At 31.7% G+C, this 18096-nt stretch overlaps 1 protein-coding gene across 1 annotated transcript; it reads right to left on the minus strand.

The window, feature by feature from the left end:
- Positions 1–6461: 6461 nt before the first annotated feature.
- On the minus strand, positions 6462–6938 carry LOC139501962 (single Ig IL-1-related receptor-like). The gene has a single exon (XM_071291273.1). The coding sequence runs from the start codon at positions 6936–6938 to the stop codon at positions 6462–6464; it is 477 nt and encodes a 158-aa protein (XP_071147374.1).
- Positions 6939–18096: the final 11158 nt, after the last annotated feature.

The raw sequence follows: 18096 nt of genomic DNA on the forward strand, positions 1-18096 counted from the left end.
TGAAGGACAGTGTCGTTATTGCTTTTTTAATTGATGCTATTCAACAATTGTTGTTTCATTGTACAAATGCATTGTCAGTCTAAAGCGTATGCAAATAAAGTAAACATTAAAAACCTGCACGGTGGTACTATAGATATTATGACCACTATATTAACGAAAGGAATAAAAGAAACCAATGACATTAAAATACGACTAGATGTGCTTACAGGTATGAGCAACAATTTAACTTAACAAAAATGTATTTAAAAATCTTATTACAGACGATCATATGACTGTGTAAAATATCATTATCGGTAAACGCTTATATATATACATGTATTTTTATAAAAAAAAAACCTATAAAATTGAAATGGCGTTTTCGGTCAAAAATATGAGTTTGGCATTTTATGAGGTGACATCCCACAAGAGTTTATGAACAAATTATCGAGATTATTTAACCTGTTTACTCAAATTAGCACAAAAGTCATAATTTTGAAATAGTTATCAAAGGTACCAGGATTATAATTTAGTATGCCATACGCGCGTTTCGTCTACATAAGACTCATCAGTGACGCACATATCAAAATATTTATAAAGCCAAACCAGTATAAAGTTGAAGAGCACTGAGGATCCAAAATTCCAAAAAGTTTTGCCAAATACGGGTAAGGTAATCTATGCCTGGGATAAGAAAATCCTTAGTTTTTCGAAAAATTCAAAGTTTTGTATACAGGAAATTTATAAAAATGACCACATCCTTGAAAACACTTACTATTTGTTCAATACAAAAGACCATTTCATTGCTCTAATCTTATGTTTTTCTTTTTTGAAATTGGTGTTTATGGTGCAGGAAACTCCAGAAAAGTGCTTTGGCCGAAACCCATTTTTGAAGTTTTACTTTCATTTATACAAATTCTAGATTACAAGTTACCACCGGTTGTTATTAAAAAACAATGTCACATCATTTTGTCAAACAGACATGCTTGATTGTATGCTAATTATGTGTTTTAAACAACACATATCTGTTTATTTAAAGTTTTAATATTTTTATATTTTAACAGGACGAAGTTATATTGCATACAATACAAGGTCAGAAAATTATGTGAAGTAAAACGATGGTCTTTGTTTTCTTCCCATTTAAATACAATTAGAAGTAAAGGTTAAAATGAATGACACCATTTTAATACACGCATAAAAGGAAATCCATCCGTTATAAGAGCTCCTATTTTCATCTTTTCTGTATTACAAAAACGTATCTGAAATGTCTCATTTTAACAGTATAATTGTTTTTGTGCAGTGCGATAGATACAACATCTCGAAAGAACGACTCGAATATCATTTTGTTTATTTAATCTTCTATAGCCAAATGTTGTTATTTCATACTTATAGATACCGACGAAAATTATATCACATGCTATAGAAGAATAAAAAACCTGATCTGACCTGAACACCACAAAAAGTCTTTCTGTTCATATATAGCATGTATAGGCCCTCCAAATTCTTCTAACTCGCATGTTGAAAATTGTTGGAAACCTTGACAAAAAGTTTCGTCATTCAAAATTTACTCAATTATTGTTGCATTTCAACTGAGTCAACCACTTAAGATTTTAAGTGTCCTCGGTTGCATCTCACCTTTCAGTTATTGCTTTGTAATATGAATTTCGATTTTTCTTGTTCTCGTCAATAAATGTACGAAATAGTCCTAAGAACAAGACAAGTTATCAGCATGGGTTGGTCTTAGTACTAAATACATGACGAACAAGGTAAAAAAGACGTTACATTCTCATTTTAACAAAAAAAAAGAGTATGAGTGTAAGTGAAATATCTTAATACTGTCTTAGACTAAGTTCATGTTAGTAAGTAAAGATGCCCGTATACTCCCAAGGAAAGGGGTAAATAATACAGAAGATGAAAAAAAGCAATATACAAAATGTATAAGAATATTTTAGGTTACATATAAATTGTATTTGATTTATCTCTCTCTCTCTCTCTCTCTCTCTCTCTATCTGTGTGTGTGTGTGTGAATTACTCACATACAACACTAATACTTTCACTCATCTGATTTTCTACAATATGTAGCATGACTTACTTTTTAATAGAATGTTTTTTAAAGAAATAAATTTGCTCATAGTTTATTTATTATCTCTTTTCTCTTAACTAAACATAGATAAAATGAAGAAAAAAAAACCACTTATATAAATAATTCTTTGTAATTATGATTAGCAGATTATATAACAAACTTTCATGTTTGCAACCAAGAAACACAGTCTCTTTGTTGAGATCAAAGTTTACAAAAAAAGTTTCACAATATTGGAAAAAGACTGCCACAATTGAAATGTTATTGGGCATTCAAAAAAAGGTGTTCAATGGTTTCTTCTCCAAGTTTACAAAATGTACATAACCTTGTTTTTTTTAATTTGATTTTGAACAAAAGGTATTAGTTGCTATACTCCTATGCAAAAAATTATAATTTAAAGGTTCTTAAATAAGCATCTCTACAACACTTTTTTGTTTTCATGAAATATTCTGACCATTCTGTAGTATCAATAAGTAACAGTTCTTCCCATTTCAAAAATTAAATTGTTGGTAGTTGATAACTTCATCTACTCAGTTTTCATTTACAAATTTGGCTTTCACATTACACCTGATTTTTTTTTAAAGAAAGTATCACCAGTTTTAAACTTATCTACATCTTGATTTAGACAGTTTTCTTGAAGGCATTTTTTCATGGTGTTAAGGATATCAGACCATAATATTTAATCAAATTGTTGATTTGTACTTTTTCTTGAAATTGCTCAAATTTATAAAAAAAAATCATATTTTCACGATTAATAAGGTCATTTACTGACCGCAAAGACCCCTTTTCACATTGAATGTAATATGGGAAATCATCCAAAGAAGAAAAGTTCAAAATATCTAAGAATAAAATGTCACTGACAGAAATCTCAGTAACACGAAGCCTTGGCTCACACCGAACCACACGCTAAAAAGAGATCCCAAAAGTTACTAGATAAGTGTAAAATTATTCAAACGGGAAAACCAACAGTCTAATCTATTAACAAAACAAGAAACGAGAAACACTTTGATTGTTGGAAGTTGAATAACTGTATCTACTCAGTTTACATATACAAATTTGGCTTTCGCTTACACATGTTACGCATCTGGTGCAGGAAAATTGGTACCGTTAATGTTATTACACCTGATTTTTTAAAAGAAAGTATCACCAGTGTTAGACTTATCTAAATCTTGATTTAGACAGTTTTCTTTAAGGCATTTTTTCATAGTGTTAGAGATTTTTGATATCAGACCTTAATATTTAATAAAATTGTTGGTTTGTACTTTTTCTTGAAAGTGCTCAAATTTATAAAAAAAATCAAATTTTCACGATTAAAAAGGTCATTTACTGACTGCACAGACCCCTTTTCACATTGAATGTAATATGGGAATTATCATCCAAAGAAGAAAAGTTCAAAATATCTAAGAATAAAATGTCATTGACAGAAATCTCAGTAACACGAAGCCTTGGCTCACACCGAACCACACGCTAAAAAAAGATCCCAAAAGTTACTAGATAAGTGTAAAACTATTCAAACGGGAAAACCAACGGTCTGATCTATTAAAAAAACAAGAAACGAGAAACACTTATGAACCACATCAACAAACGACAACTACAACATCAGACTCATGACAGGAAAATGTAAACCAACTTATCAAAAAAGCTCGATATGCGACAATGAATTAATGACCTTTAATGGTTTACTTTTTACAAAAAACAAAAACTGAAAACAACACGTTTAATTATTTAATGAGTCCCAAGCGCATTTCTAGATTTACTTTTATCAGTGACGTTCAGAGCCAAATATTAGAAAGCCGATGATGTATAAATACCAAACCAGTTGAAGAAGTATATAACAAAAAATACCTAAATAAAGCCGATGATGTATAAATACCAAACCAGTTGAAGAAGTATATAACAAAAAATACCTAAATAAAGCCGATGATGTATAAATACCAAAACAGTTGAAGAAGTATATAACAAAAAATACCTAAATAAAGCCGATGATGTATAAATACCAAACCAGTTGAAGAAGTATATAACAAAAAATACCTAAATAAAGCCGATGATGTATAAATACCAAACCAGTTGAAGAAGTATATAACAAAAAATACCTAAATAAAGCCTAATCCATCTAAGGTAAACTGGAGAGAGTTGAAACCTTAGTTTCTTTATTATTTCAAAATTTATCAACGGACAATTTTAGAAAGGTTTGTTATAATCATGTCAGTACCGTACGTAGTACTGACTACTGAATTGATGCTACCCTCGGGGACTGATTGTCCACCAGCAGAGGTATCGACCCAGTGCTGTAATTAAAAAAAAACCAACACGTTTAATAATTTAGTGCGTCCGAGGCGCTTTTCTGGGTTCATCTTCAATTGTGAACTGGATAAAGAGTAGTTTCATGAGCACTCATACCACATTTTCTTATCTGTGTCTTTTATAGAAATAAAGTCAATAACCGATCTCTTTAAAATCTGTTCAATTTTGTATTTAAGATATTAATTTCAAATATTAGTGAACACTTTAGTAACAATTCACTTTCTTCTTATAGCATCTCTGTTGTTACTTTTGTATACTCTTGTAACTAAAGATAAGCGCAATGCAAGTGCATACGGGCATCTTTGGTTACTTATATGCATTTCATTTGGTCTCTAGTGGTCTTCAGTGGTTTTAATGGCAATCATACTTCCCTTTGTTTAATTGTACGGCATATATTTTTTAAAGATGCGGCTCATTCATCGCCAAAAAGTAAGTTCTTCTATAATAATCATGTTTATCATGTGTATTGAACTAAGGCCATGCTAAAACTATGTATTTATACTCGATGTATTGAGATTCATAAATTGGAGCAAGTACGCGAAACGTTATTTCAATACTTTTTTTTCGGAATGAAAATTAAGCAATTCACAAGGCATGCGATTACATGTAATAATATGTAGCTTGGTTTTGTGTGTATTTTAGTCTAGGCGCCATCTAAATAACTATCGAGATGACTAATAAAACAAACCGACGGTCACATAACACGATAAAAACATAAATATAACTAGATATATGGACCTAATGCAAATGGATATTTCTATGTCATTGTTATTTCAATTTTGAGGTTCAAAGGATGTACATTTTCGATTTTACCTGTATTAGAACGGTTTTTAGTTGATCGAATCAGACACATCAAATTATTTACCTCTGTTTCACTTTCAATGAATGCGGACATTCTTTTCCTTTATATATCATAACAATCATTAGTCATGTATAATCCATCTCTAGCTAACGGGTTAAATTGAAGTTCAATTAGATACGAATTCAATGAGGTCTTATTATTCTCTTGCAAGTGAATAATTCATCATCGATGTTTTCTAGCTTATTTTGACAAAATATAAGCATTCTGACTGCTAATAGCGAATTGTATTTATTTCCGTTTAATAAATAATTGAACAAAAGTTTGTATGTATCTCGTAGCTTGTGTCCCCAGAACAATGCACTATCATTATATATATATACGTATAAAAACAGTAATGGCTATTTAAAAATATCACTTTACATTTTCCAAATGATATTTGGTGGAAGTGTTAAGTATGTTATCTTGAATCTAATAAGAGGACACAAGCAGTTACATTTTTAAATAAAGAAATTTTACTATTTCAAACCTTTATTTCAATTTGTTCGAATTCGTTTACCTGTTAAAATAGGTAATTTTATACAAAATAGATTTAGGTATAAGGAAGTGGTATTTAAAATGAAAGAAAAACGTCATCGTTTAAAAACATGAAACTTTACTATTGCATGCAACGTTGTCACATCCTGTTAGAATATTTAATTTATATTTAACAAAATACACATGGTTTGTATGCGTCACGGTACAAGGAACTTATATCAAACACATATTGTACAAAATAATTTCACATTTTCCAATGACAGTCACGTGATCTTTGTTTATTTTTTTCGTTGGGTACTTCAATATTGGTGATTGGTGCGCTGAGTTTTGATACTTCCTTTTTTCTTTTTTCGTTGGGTACTTGGATGTTGGTGATTGATGCGTTGAATTTTGGTACTTCCTCTTTTCCTTTTTCGTTGGGTACTTGGATGTTGGTGATTGATGCGTTGAATATTGGTACTTCCTCTTTCCTTTTTCGTCTGAAGACTTTGATAAATACAGTTATCGTTCCAAATAGATGTAAAATTTTAACTCTACATGATTTAAAAAATATTCGACAATTATTTTTCTTTGGGGTGAGTGTTCCCCATTTAACAAAAAAGTATGATAAATGTAATATATTGATGTCTTTCTCTTTTTTTTTATACTAATACAAAGCCCACTAATTTAGATATCTCAGCATATATAAATTAAAAAAGTATGAATTCAAAAATTATTTAATATTGTAATTTAATCATCTATCATTTATAAATGACAAAGTTGTCTTCACTAACATTTCATGGCTAATTCCAAAGTTTTCCAGAAAATGTTATTTTCATTTAATGTGTCTGTTTTACGAATGTGGTCATTGGCGTCCAGTGACACCATTTGCATTACACATTGCGGTAATTCTGATTTGGTAATACTCTCCAAGCTTATAACAATTATTTTTGCTTGTAACCCAATAAAATGCTCAATTCCAACAGTAGCTTCATAGCTCGCCCATTCATTGTTCACAAACTCATTTGAAATAATTAAGATCATCTTTTTACATTTTGAAATGGAATTACTTATGGCAAGTCTATTTTGACCAGGCCGTACATCCCCATCTCCTCTGTCTGACAAAAGAAGTTTATAATTGCGTCTCTCTTCTAGAAATGAACGCAGCGGTCCATACACCCATTTATAGTCGCCTTCGCAATAAGCTATATATGCATCATATTCAAGTGTTTCTTCTTTTGACTTCTGGAAAAGTGGATTGGCCATTCCGATAAATAAACAAAAGTATTGTAGGTGCAATTTGTAGCGATATCCAAGTAGGATAAATAATAGAAGTACACCGAATAAAGTTGCAGAAAAAATTAACCATACTAACGTAATACATCTTATTCTCATAATTTGCAATTGATTGTAGACAACATTTGTTGTAATATTTCCATCGCTTCCGACACACGAATAACTACCATTGCTGTCAAGTTTCACTTTAGTAGTAAATAACCAGTCTACAAAATCTAATGAAGCACAAGTACAAACAAGAGGGTTGCCCTCTAATAAGACTGTCATTGTTCTATTTGATTTTTCAAATAGCACTTCAATCGCGTCAGTTTCTTTAGTTGTTAAATACGATACTTTGTTGTTTCTGATGTTAAGGAAACTAAGAATGTTCAAGTCTTCTAGATTTAATTGAATACTTGTGAAAAAATTTCCTTCAAGTATCAAACATTGTAAACTGTCTAATTGACTTTTAAATGTTGAAGTTCTGAATTGGTCTTCGAATGCATTTCTTGAAAAGTCTATATACTGCAAATGTTTCAGTCCGTCAAGGAATTTACCTTGGTGATCCTCTTTAAGACCAACACTTAGTGAAGAACTTTGCATTATTAACTGTTCCAAATTGACGGCAGATTTCAGAAGGTTGGGATTTAAAAGTCCGCATTTGAAATGTGAAACATTAAGTATTACCACGTTATGAAGGCCATTAAATGTGTAGTTGCAGTCCGCAAGTGATGTGTATGTAAAATCAATGATTTTCAATCGTGTGATACCCTTGAATGTTATACTGTTGATCATGCCAAAATCATGGCCAATTATAAAGGAGGCGTTTAAGAATTCGAGAGAAGAAGGAAGTCTTATTGGGTAATCTTTTTGCTTATCAGTTTTAAGACCATGGTCTCTCGTTCGTCTAGAACTATCACTCTTTTGTTTTTGAACATTTTGTATAAAGTTACCACTAATTAAAGACATGTCTATTCTCTTGATATTGATAAAGAAATTGAAATATAAAAAGATATATTCCTGGTGAAAATCAAATTTATTCTTACTTAAGTCTAAAGTCTCAAGACAGTTTCTGTATTTCATTTTCTGGAAGGCGGATGCATCTATAAGCCTGATATCGTTGTCTCTTAAAGATAATCTTTTTACGCATTTGTTACCGATATATGCAAATAGATCAGCAGAAATAACGTATTCGCCGTAATTTTTGAAATTATCGCTCAAATCCAATTCATCCATCTGTCGATTTTCAAACACACGTAAAGCTTGTAAAGTATTTGAGAGTTTCGAGAATCTTTGACCAAGCGTACTAAGACTAGAAAGTACTTCTAACGGTGCAAAAGTATCGATTTCTATTTCTCGTATACCGCCATTGATACATAAATACTTTAATGGCGTCCTTTTAAATGAATTAAATGTATAGTTATGAATAACATAACCTTCATAATCGCAATGGAAATAATGAAGATTTTTCATGAAAGAAAATATCTCCGCGAATGATCCACTTGACGGTCCACCATAAGTTTGTAAAATGTAAAACATCAGACCACGCCTCTCTTGGATACGTTGACAACAAGTCATGTGATATATGAAGTACTTGTAGGTCATATAGTGGTGCAAATATATTCCCTTGAAACATTTTCATTGGATTATCGAATAAATTGAGTTCGGTTAAAAGTGTCAACTTTTCAAAAGCTGATTTATCTATTGCACTTATGTTACAGCTGCTTATATCCAGATATCTCAGCTGTGTATATCTAGTAAATATTTTCTTACATAGACTATTAAATATTTTTTTTTCATCAGAAGTAAATCTGTTGTGTTTGATGGATATTCTGCCGGTATAAATGTTACATTCCTTGAATAAACAAATGAAAGAATACAGTTAACACAAATAAAGAATAAACGTTGTAGTATCACCATTTTTCAAATCAATTGTAAATCTTTTACTTTTAATATCCTTATTTTTGAGTACATAACCACAAAATTTAGTAATATTCTTCTTTCATTAAACATTTAAATACCTAAATATATATATATACTATTAAAAAAACGGAGCCACTCAAGCAATAACAAAATAATTAAGTATATATACAACGGTAAATTTCATATCTAAAGTTTATTGTTGATATGTTACCAAGGTGATAATTGTTTGACAGAAGGTAGTCCGAGATTACTCTGACGTCCAACGGCTGTTTTGCCAGACAAGCTGGGGCCGTGGGACGTCAGAGCTCGTCCCATATCAAAAAGTGGATGTTTGCCCACCCAAAATAGATGCGCTGCTTCGTCGCTTCTGAGGCCGACTGACGGCCTTTGAATTATATAAATCGGGCATCAATCTATTCATTCTTCATTTATCTCTTCATTTATGTAAGTTTCACCTACCTGCCAACCTTTATTTTTCCATATTTTAACAGTTTTCACAGTGAACCATCGATTTCGACATTTTGACTTTCACTTTCAAATGGACGTCAAGTTACGAGAGAGTTCGTGGTTTCGAGACTCAAAATATGCAAATATTTATATTTTTTCACCTCCTTTGATAAACATTTAGTTCCGACCACGTTACAATCGGAAGCTCTCGGACATTTAGATAACTTGCATCGTAAATGAACGAGGTGTTACATTATGGTCATTTGAATAAATCATCACTGTTTTCTCGTGGTCACGTGATTATCTTTGAAAATGAAAGGCAAAATGCCAAAATCGATGGGTCACTGTGAAAACTGTTAAAATATGGAAAAATAAAGGTTGGCAGGTAGGTGAAACTTACATAAATGAAGAGATAAATGAAAAATGAATAGATTGATGCCCGATTTATATAATTCCAAGGCCGTCAGTCTGCCTCAGAAGCGACGAAGCAGCGCATCTATTTTGGGTGGGCAAATATCCACTTTTTGATATGGGACGAGCTCTGACGTGCCACGGCCCCAGCTTGTCTGGCAAAACAGCCGTTGGACGTCAGAGTAATCTCGGACTAGACGGAAGGTAACCATGAAGTGCTGGCAATTACATGAAATAGAAACCGACTGTCTGATACATCCCCATTTTATCGTCGGTCCATTTAACAAGCTAAGAAGAAATTAATATATCATAAAACGGATTTTAATCAAATTACGTGACACGATTTTTAAAGATTCACTCAGACGGTTCAAAACCCCTTTATCTGACACAATTATTCTTATCATAACGTCAGTTTCTTTAACATGTCTAAAAGTAATTATTTTATCATGAAACGGGTTTCGAAGATGCACTCCCACAGTGCAACACCCCATTACCTGACACAATTATTTTTTATCAAAACGGCGGTTCATTTAACATGTTTAAAATTTATTTAACAGACCAAGAAACGGATTTTCAAAAACTTACGTCGTGCATATTATTTGAGACTCAATCCACTCAGAATTTTTTTTTTTTGGTAGTATTTCACTTAAATAGCAAGAAATTTTAACACATGAGATTATTCACAAGGTCAAAGGTGCATGTTCAGCTTCCCATATTAGATGTAATACCACCATTGATTTCCCCTAGTTGTCTTTTTTAAATTTGCACTTTTCAAAAAAATGTGCAGAATTTATCTTTGTTTCAAATAAAGAAATACTCGGCATACATTTTGATGTTATATTTCACATAGCCATAAAAGAGGGAGGTTTTGCATGCCACAAAACCAGGTTCAACCCACCATTTTTTCCTTTAAAAATTCCTGTCCCAAGTCAGGAATATGGCCATTGTTATATTATAGTTCGTTTCTGTGGGTGTGGTACATTTTAACGTTGTGTTTCCGTTGTGTCGTTTGTTTTCTCTTATTATTGAGTGTGAATTCACATTACTATAAGACGTGTCACGGTACTTATCTATCCCAAATTCATGTATTTGAGTTTGATGTTACATTTGTTATTCTCATATAATTTTGTCTAATGCTAAGTTCGTTTCTGTGTGTGTTACATTTTATTGTTGTGTCGTTGTTCTCCTCTTATATTTAATGCGTTTCCCTCAGTTTTATTTTGTTACCCCGATTTTTTTTTGTCCATGGATTTATGAGTTTTGAACAGCGGTATACTACTGTTGCCTTTATTTGGCATGAGTAAAGTTTTATCCTGTCCAGTTCTAAAGAAATAATTCACATAACATTTCATTCCATATAGCCATCAAGGTTGAGTCACCATGAAACCTCAAGATTACAAAATATTCTATAGAAATCCGAACTAAAAAATAATGGTGTTTTGAAATACCTAAGACATATGTTTGTGACACAGAAATTTTTTAATGCAATAAAATGTAGGATTAATTACACTGTCAAATTCATGAGAATATTTTTTTTCGACGATAAATCTTACGGGGCGATAGATTAAATAATTGTGATACAGTATACCACAAAATATAATAAATATTAAGTCTAAAAGGGTACACATCACCATAAAGAAAACTTTAGAATGAACAAATATTAGATATTTCGGATAACATATATTCTTCTTCGGTAATATCACGATTTAAAATAAATCATGTCAATATGTTCAAATCAAAACACTATCAAAATCTTTAAGTTTATCCAATTTAAGCGAACATCACAGACGCTGGTACAATTTTAACATTTTCAAATACGGCGCAAAGACTACAAAGATATGCCAACATAAAAAAAAGTGTTTTGCGATTTGTACTGGCACAACTCTAAATTTTCAAAGACGGTGACATTTGAGATGTTACAACTGCATGGATAGCAGTCCCTCCCCCCCCCCAACCCAAAAACAAAAGCATTTTTTTTGTTCTTCCATCGCCGGAATTCGAATCCATGCTACTGTAATATCGTGACACCAACTCGATTGTACTGTATCCGGTGTGCTAGACCACACGACCACCTTGACTTCACAATAATAAATCTTTCCGGGCCTGGTGTTACCTTTCCTCGTCAGTTTTAAGCTAGCGTCGTAATACAGTACATGATATATAAGACATGAAGATGTTATTGTTACAGATCAGCTCAATTATCTATAGTAAAGGATCCTACAAATTAATGCAAGATACAGTCACAGAAAATAATTATATTTATAAGTACGTCTGAACCAGTGACAACTCTACAACAGATTTATCCATCGTATCACCAGCAATGATGGTGATACATGGCTGTGTACATTCTGTATACAACTTGTCGAAACATCAACCCAACAATGTTAGATCTGTAAATTTTCTTTCGCAAATTTTTTGTTCTTCCCTCGCCGGGATTCGAACCCATGTTACAGTGCAATTATAAAAGTTAAACAAACATTGTCAGAACATTGCACATAACATATACATATATACAAACACTGTACATTTCAAATGCATTTTAAGTTCCTCACAATATATATTCTTTGTACATTTTACTTAAATCAAACGAAATTTGAATATGCAAATTATGTGATAAATCAAAAATATTGGTAAAACTAAGTTCAAAATATTTGAATTTGAGTTAAGAAAAGATCCTGAAATACATAATTAAAATTTAACTATTGAGAGTTGAAAAATATCGTAATACACAGACCAGCTATTTCAGTATTGATGAGAAATTTGTTTCTTACACAGATCAAGACATGTGATAATAGCACCCAGTAATAACTCAACAATCAACCCATGTTTAACAATGAGCATATTTATTTTCATCCTACAGCAGCTAGTACATGTAGGTGGCGAGGTATTATGTATATCATAAGCGATCTATGCATCTCAATATGAATTTCGTATGCTCCATCTCTCATCTCTTTTATCACAAACATAGTTCTAATAACTTTTATTGTAACTTATAGGTACAAAAATGCACAAATATAAGTTCAACAGAATGCACAAATATTCAATTTTAATAATAAAAGTCTCTTTGCAGCAAATTTGCGCAATGCATTTGAAAAATTTCAACAGACCGATGCAATTCTTTCGCATGAACATTCTTGTCGCTTAATAATTTTATAGCAATTTCCAATAAAGTGAAGGCCCCCCATGCATTCTAATTTGTTATCAAATACTCTTCTGTTGTAACAAGTTGTAGACCATCAATGATATCCTAACACTGCCTTACATTGTTGAGGTGAACATGACATAGAAAACTAAGGAAATAAGCATATGCTGTGGGAGGAAATGGACATGTAAAATACCATCCCTCCATTAAAAGTTCATCTGGTGTAATGTTGAATATCCGGTAAATCGTAAACAATCACAAGCATTATTTTCAACAGATTAACAACACTCTTCTTGTGGAATGATAGCAGTTTAAGTGATTGGTGGTGGAGATCTGACAAGGTCATCTCGCTGTACATTTCAATAAAGAGTACCGTATGATGTGTAAAGCTTTACTGTATTTTTTTTCTCTTGTAAAAAACGAAACTATCAATAGGCATCCAGATACAGTGTCATGATAGATATTTGTTAGCAGATTACGTAGACACGGTTTGTACTGTTTGTATTGGTATTTATTATGACAATTGGACCATCAAGTGGTAAACGTTGAGCTTGATTTTTGCACTACTGTGATATGCAATATGCATTTAAGTGTTTTAATGAAGATTGTTGACATAGTATTGTGTTTGCTACAGTACTTGCAACCTTGGGCGTTACTGTTTGACGTGAACTTGACTGATCGGTGAATGATCGGTGACGGATGTTTGACTGATCGATGAGTGATCGGTGATCGGTGACCCATAGGATCCGTCATATAAGTCAAATAACCTATGTGAGAGTTACCCTGACAACTGTCACCGATCGATCAATAAATTAAAATTATGCACGGATCAGACGGATACGTATATATGTAAAATTCTTATGTCAACCGAACTCGACAGAGTTTACAATCGATGAACGCGGACCTCTACGAAGACACCTTAATTTACACGTTAATTTGTAATAAAATAAGTTGCAATAAAAAAATGAAAATAGTATAACAGAATAAGATGCTTAGAGCGTTAAATTGTTTGTGTTGATCAATAGTTTTGTATTAAAGATTGTTAACATCCGAGACATATAATACACATTATAGTATATGACTCTGTTAACATAAACTTCTTCCTCCGAAAATCTTTATTATTGACCGCCATTGGATTTTTGAACTTTTTATAGTTTCGAATAGGTTGTTTTTTTATGAAATTTAAAGAATGTCAAAGAAATAATACTAAATTTTTGTTCACATTGTTTAGAATAACCAAAATTATTCTTCTTTTATCAAAAATGATACTATTTTATTCAAATCAGTTATTTTTACCATCTTGAGACAATTCTGTTAATTCGAATTGAGATATAATGAGAATTAAAATACTTACTTTTATTTTTGTGGAATAAGAATGCAGTTATTGATTTATTTTGATACAAATTATTAACCGTCATATGATTTCAGTACTTTTTGTACATCAGGATTGGCTGTTTTTTCATAAAATATGCTTACTTTAAGGAAAAATATATTAGATTTTTGTACACATTGCCTAAAATGCAAATATTTCTCCATTTTACTGAAAATTTTTGACCGCCATTGGATTTTTGTACTTTTTTTAGTTTAGAATAGCTTTTTTTCATAAAATTTAAAAAATGTTAGAGCAATCATACATTAATTTTGTTCACATTATTTAAAATAACCAAAATTATTCTTCTTTGTATCAAAAATGATGCTATTTCATTTGAAATCAGTTATTTTTACAATCTTGCATTCTGTAGACAATTCTTCTAATTAGAATTGAGATATAATGAGAATTAAAATACGTAAACTTTTATTTTTGTGGAATCAGAATGCATTTCTTGACTTATTTTGATACAAATTATTAACCGTCATATGATTTCAGTACCTTTTGTACATCAGGATTGGCTGTTCTTCATAAAATATGCTTTAACTTTAAGGGAAAAGATATTAAATTTCTGTACGCATTGCCTAAAATGCAAATATTTCTTCATTTTACTAAATAGATTTGACCGTCATTGTATTTTTGTACTTTATAAAGTTTAGAATACTATATGCAAGAAAATGGGTAAAGCGCGAACCAGACGAACCAGAACTGGACACTTTGTCTGAATGGATCAAAGCTATTCGATCATGCATTCAGAGGCGCATACAAAAACTACGATGTAATATGAGTACTAAAGTTTCTAACCCTTTCAAGAATCCGGAGGTTGTGGATGCTTTATCCTCTTTGCATGACAAATATGTCGTTGTTCCAGCAGATAAAGCCTCCAATAATATTGTCTTCATATGTAAAAAACATTATTTGCAATGTCTCACTACAGAGCTTGGAATTGATAAAACTACTGGTAATCCTACATATTCTTTAACATCATTTACCAAGGACGAAATTTTACAAAATCATAAATCTGTCCTTCTTTCTTTTGGTATCAACATCAAAGAAAACGAAGAAAACTTGCCTTCATTATACTGGATACCCAAATTACACAAAACTGTATATAAAGAACGATACATAGCTGGGTTTTCAAAATGTTCAACCAAACATCTTTCTAAAGTACTGACTACTATTCTTTCGGCAGTTAAAGATGGGCTTCAAAAATATTGTGAGGAGATATATTCTACCAGTGGTGTTAACCAGATGTGGATTCTCAAAAATTCGAAAGATCTACTGCTTAACCTTCAATCACAATCTTTGCAATTTTGCAGCAACATAAAAACTTTTGATTTTTCTACGCTATATACTACTATTCCCCATGCTCAGTTGAAAGATCGACTACACCATCTCATAAAACAGAGCTTTTTCTATAAAAATGGAAATCGTAGATACAAATTTCTTGTTTTGGGTTACAATAATTCATATTTTGTGAAAAATCACACTGAATCTCCCAGAAAATATACAGAAGATGATATTATCAAAATGCTGGACTTTTTGATCGACAATATATTTGTTGAGTTTGGAGGATTTATATTTCAACAGACAGTCGGTATTCCAATGGGTACTAATTGTGCACCCCTGCTGGCTGATTTGTTTTTGTACTCGTATGAAGCAGAATTCATTCAGAACCTTCTAAAAGACAAAAAGAAAAAGCACCTTGCGAAATTCTTTAATTTTACTTTCCGATATATTGATGATGTTCTATCATTGAATAACCCATATTTCAGCCAATACTTACATCTCATATATCCAAGTGAACTTGAAATTAAGGATACCACTGATACTAGAAGGACTGCTTCATACCTTGATCTTTTCCTCAATATTGACGTAGATGAACGACTTCACACGAAAATCTATGATAAACGGGACGATTTCAACTTCCCAATTATCAATTTTCCATTTCTCAGCAGTAACATACCCTCTGCCCCTTCGTATGGTGTTTACATATCACAATTGATACGTTATTCACGTGCTTGTTCACACTATACGGACTTCATATACAGGAGTGTGCTCCTTACGCAGAAACTGCTCCAACAAAGTTATGAGGAGGACAGATTAAAATTGACACTCCGTAAATTTTATGGACACCATCACGATTTGGTGGATCCATACGATGTTTCGTTGACCAAACTAGCTAAGGACATTTTTACCACATGGTAGATTGTGTTTTGTCATAATGTCGTCTAATCTTTTACTTACCAAACGTGACTTATTCCCGATTGTGACTGTTTTGCCGAGTGTGAACTCGCATTACTATAAGACGTGGTACGGTACTTATCCATCCCAAATTCATGTATTTAGTTTAAATGTTTAATGTTATATTTGTAATTCTCATCGGATTTTGTCAAATGTGTTGACGTCTTTTCTATTATATTTATGTGTTATGGTAAAGAAAATTAATCACCCCCTTCATTTATCAGATTTGATTTCGTTCAAAGTAATCAGTACGATATTCTACGTTTGAAGTTAGATTCATAACAAACCTGACATAGTTTTATAATATAGTTAATTGCTACCTCAGTTTTATATTAATAAGAATTAAAATGTGCTTTGTTATTAAATGCAATATCAGTATTTAGTTCAAATATATAATCTTAAATTAATCCTAAATCTATCTTATTCATTCTTATGTGACGTCATTTTTCATTTTTTGATGCTCTGTTTTACTAATTCAAATGACGTCATTTTTTCGTCATTTTTCAGTTTCAAATAGGACGTCACTTGGCGTAGAGGTTTAAACGTATTCGGATGTGTCTACTTTTGTGTTTCAAATGTCTGGTTATGTAAATGTATTTCAGTTGTTTCCTGTAGTTAGTTAATACTTCAGCTTTATCATGTACATCTTTTGAATATTCATTTTATTAAATTTACTGTTTGCAAAAGTATAAATTACTCTAAATTATAGGGATTTTCTGGTAACTTAACAGAAAACCCTTGCCGTTTTTGGCACAACCTTTTTGATCTTTTGGTCCTCGATGCTGTTCAACTTTGTACTCGTTTCGGCTTTCAAACTTTTGTATCTGTGCGTCACACATAGGTCTTGTGTGGACAAAATACACTTCTGGCGTATTAAAAATTTTGAACTTGTTGCCTTTTGTTGGCTGTTTTTTCGTGTGATTCTTTGTCAATTGTGTTCTCCAATTTATTTATATTGTAGTCCTGTGTTGTCATTTTGATGTTATATTTCACATGGCCATAAAAGTGCGAGGTTTGGCATGCCACAAAACCAGGTTCAACCCACCATTTTTTCCTTTAAAAATGCCCTGTACCAAGTCAGGAATATGGTCATTGTTATATTATAGTTCGTTTCTGTGTGTGTTACATTATAACGTTGTGTCGTTTGTTTTCTCTTATTTTTGAGTGTAAATTCACATTGCGATAAGACGTGTCACGGTACTTGTCTATCCCAAATTCATGTATTTGGTTTTGATGTTATATATATATGTTATATTTGTTATTCTCGTGGGATTTTGTCTATATGTGTTACATTTTAGTGTTATGTCGTTGTTCTCCTCTTATATTTAATGCGTTTCCCTCAGTTTTGGTTTGTTATCCCGATTTTGTTTTTTGTCCATGGATTTATGAGTTTTGAACAGCGGTATACTACTGTTGCCTTTATTTAGAATAGCTTTTTTCATAAAATTAAAAGTATGTCAGAAAAATCATACTTATATTTTGTTCACATTGTTTAAAATAACCAAAATTATTCTTTTTTTTTATCAAGGAGGAGAGTTATCCACCCCTGGACAGTATGGGCGTCTTTTTTGCGGTCCCGAGAAAAGACAAATTATATTGAATTCAGCATAGTT

Source organism: Mytilus edulis, chromosome 13 (assembly GCF_963676685.1).
Source record: "Mytilus edulis chromosome 13, xbMytEdul2.2, whole genome shotgun sequence".
Lineage (NCBI taxonomy): Eukaryota > Metazoa > Mollusca > Bivalvia > Mytilida > Mytilidae > Mytilus > Mytilus edulis.

Coding starts and splice junctions, on each gene's coding strand:
- LOC139501962 (XM_071291273.1), bottom strand. CDS start 6,938: ATGGCCAATCCACTTTTCCAGAAGTCAAAAGAAGAAACACTTGAATAT.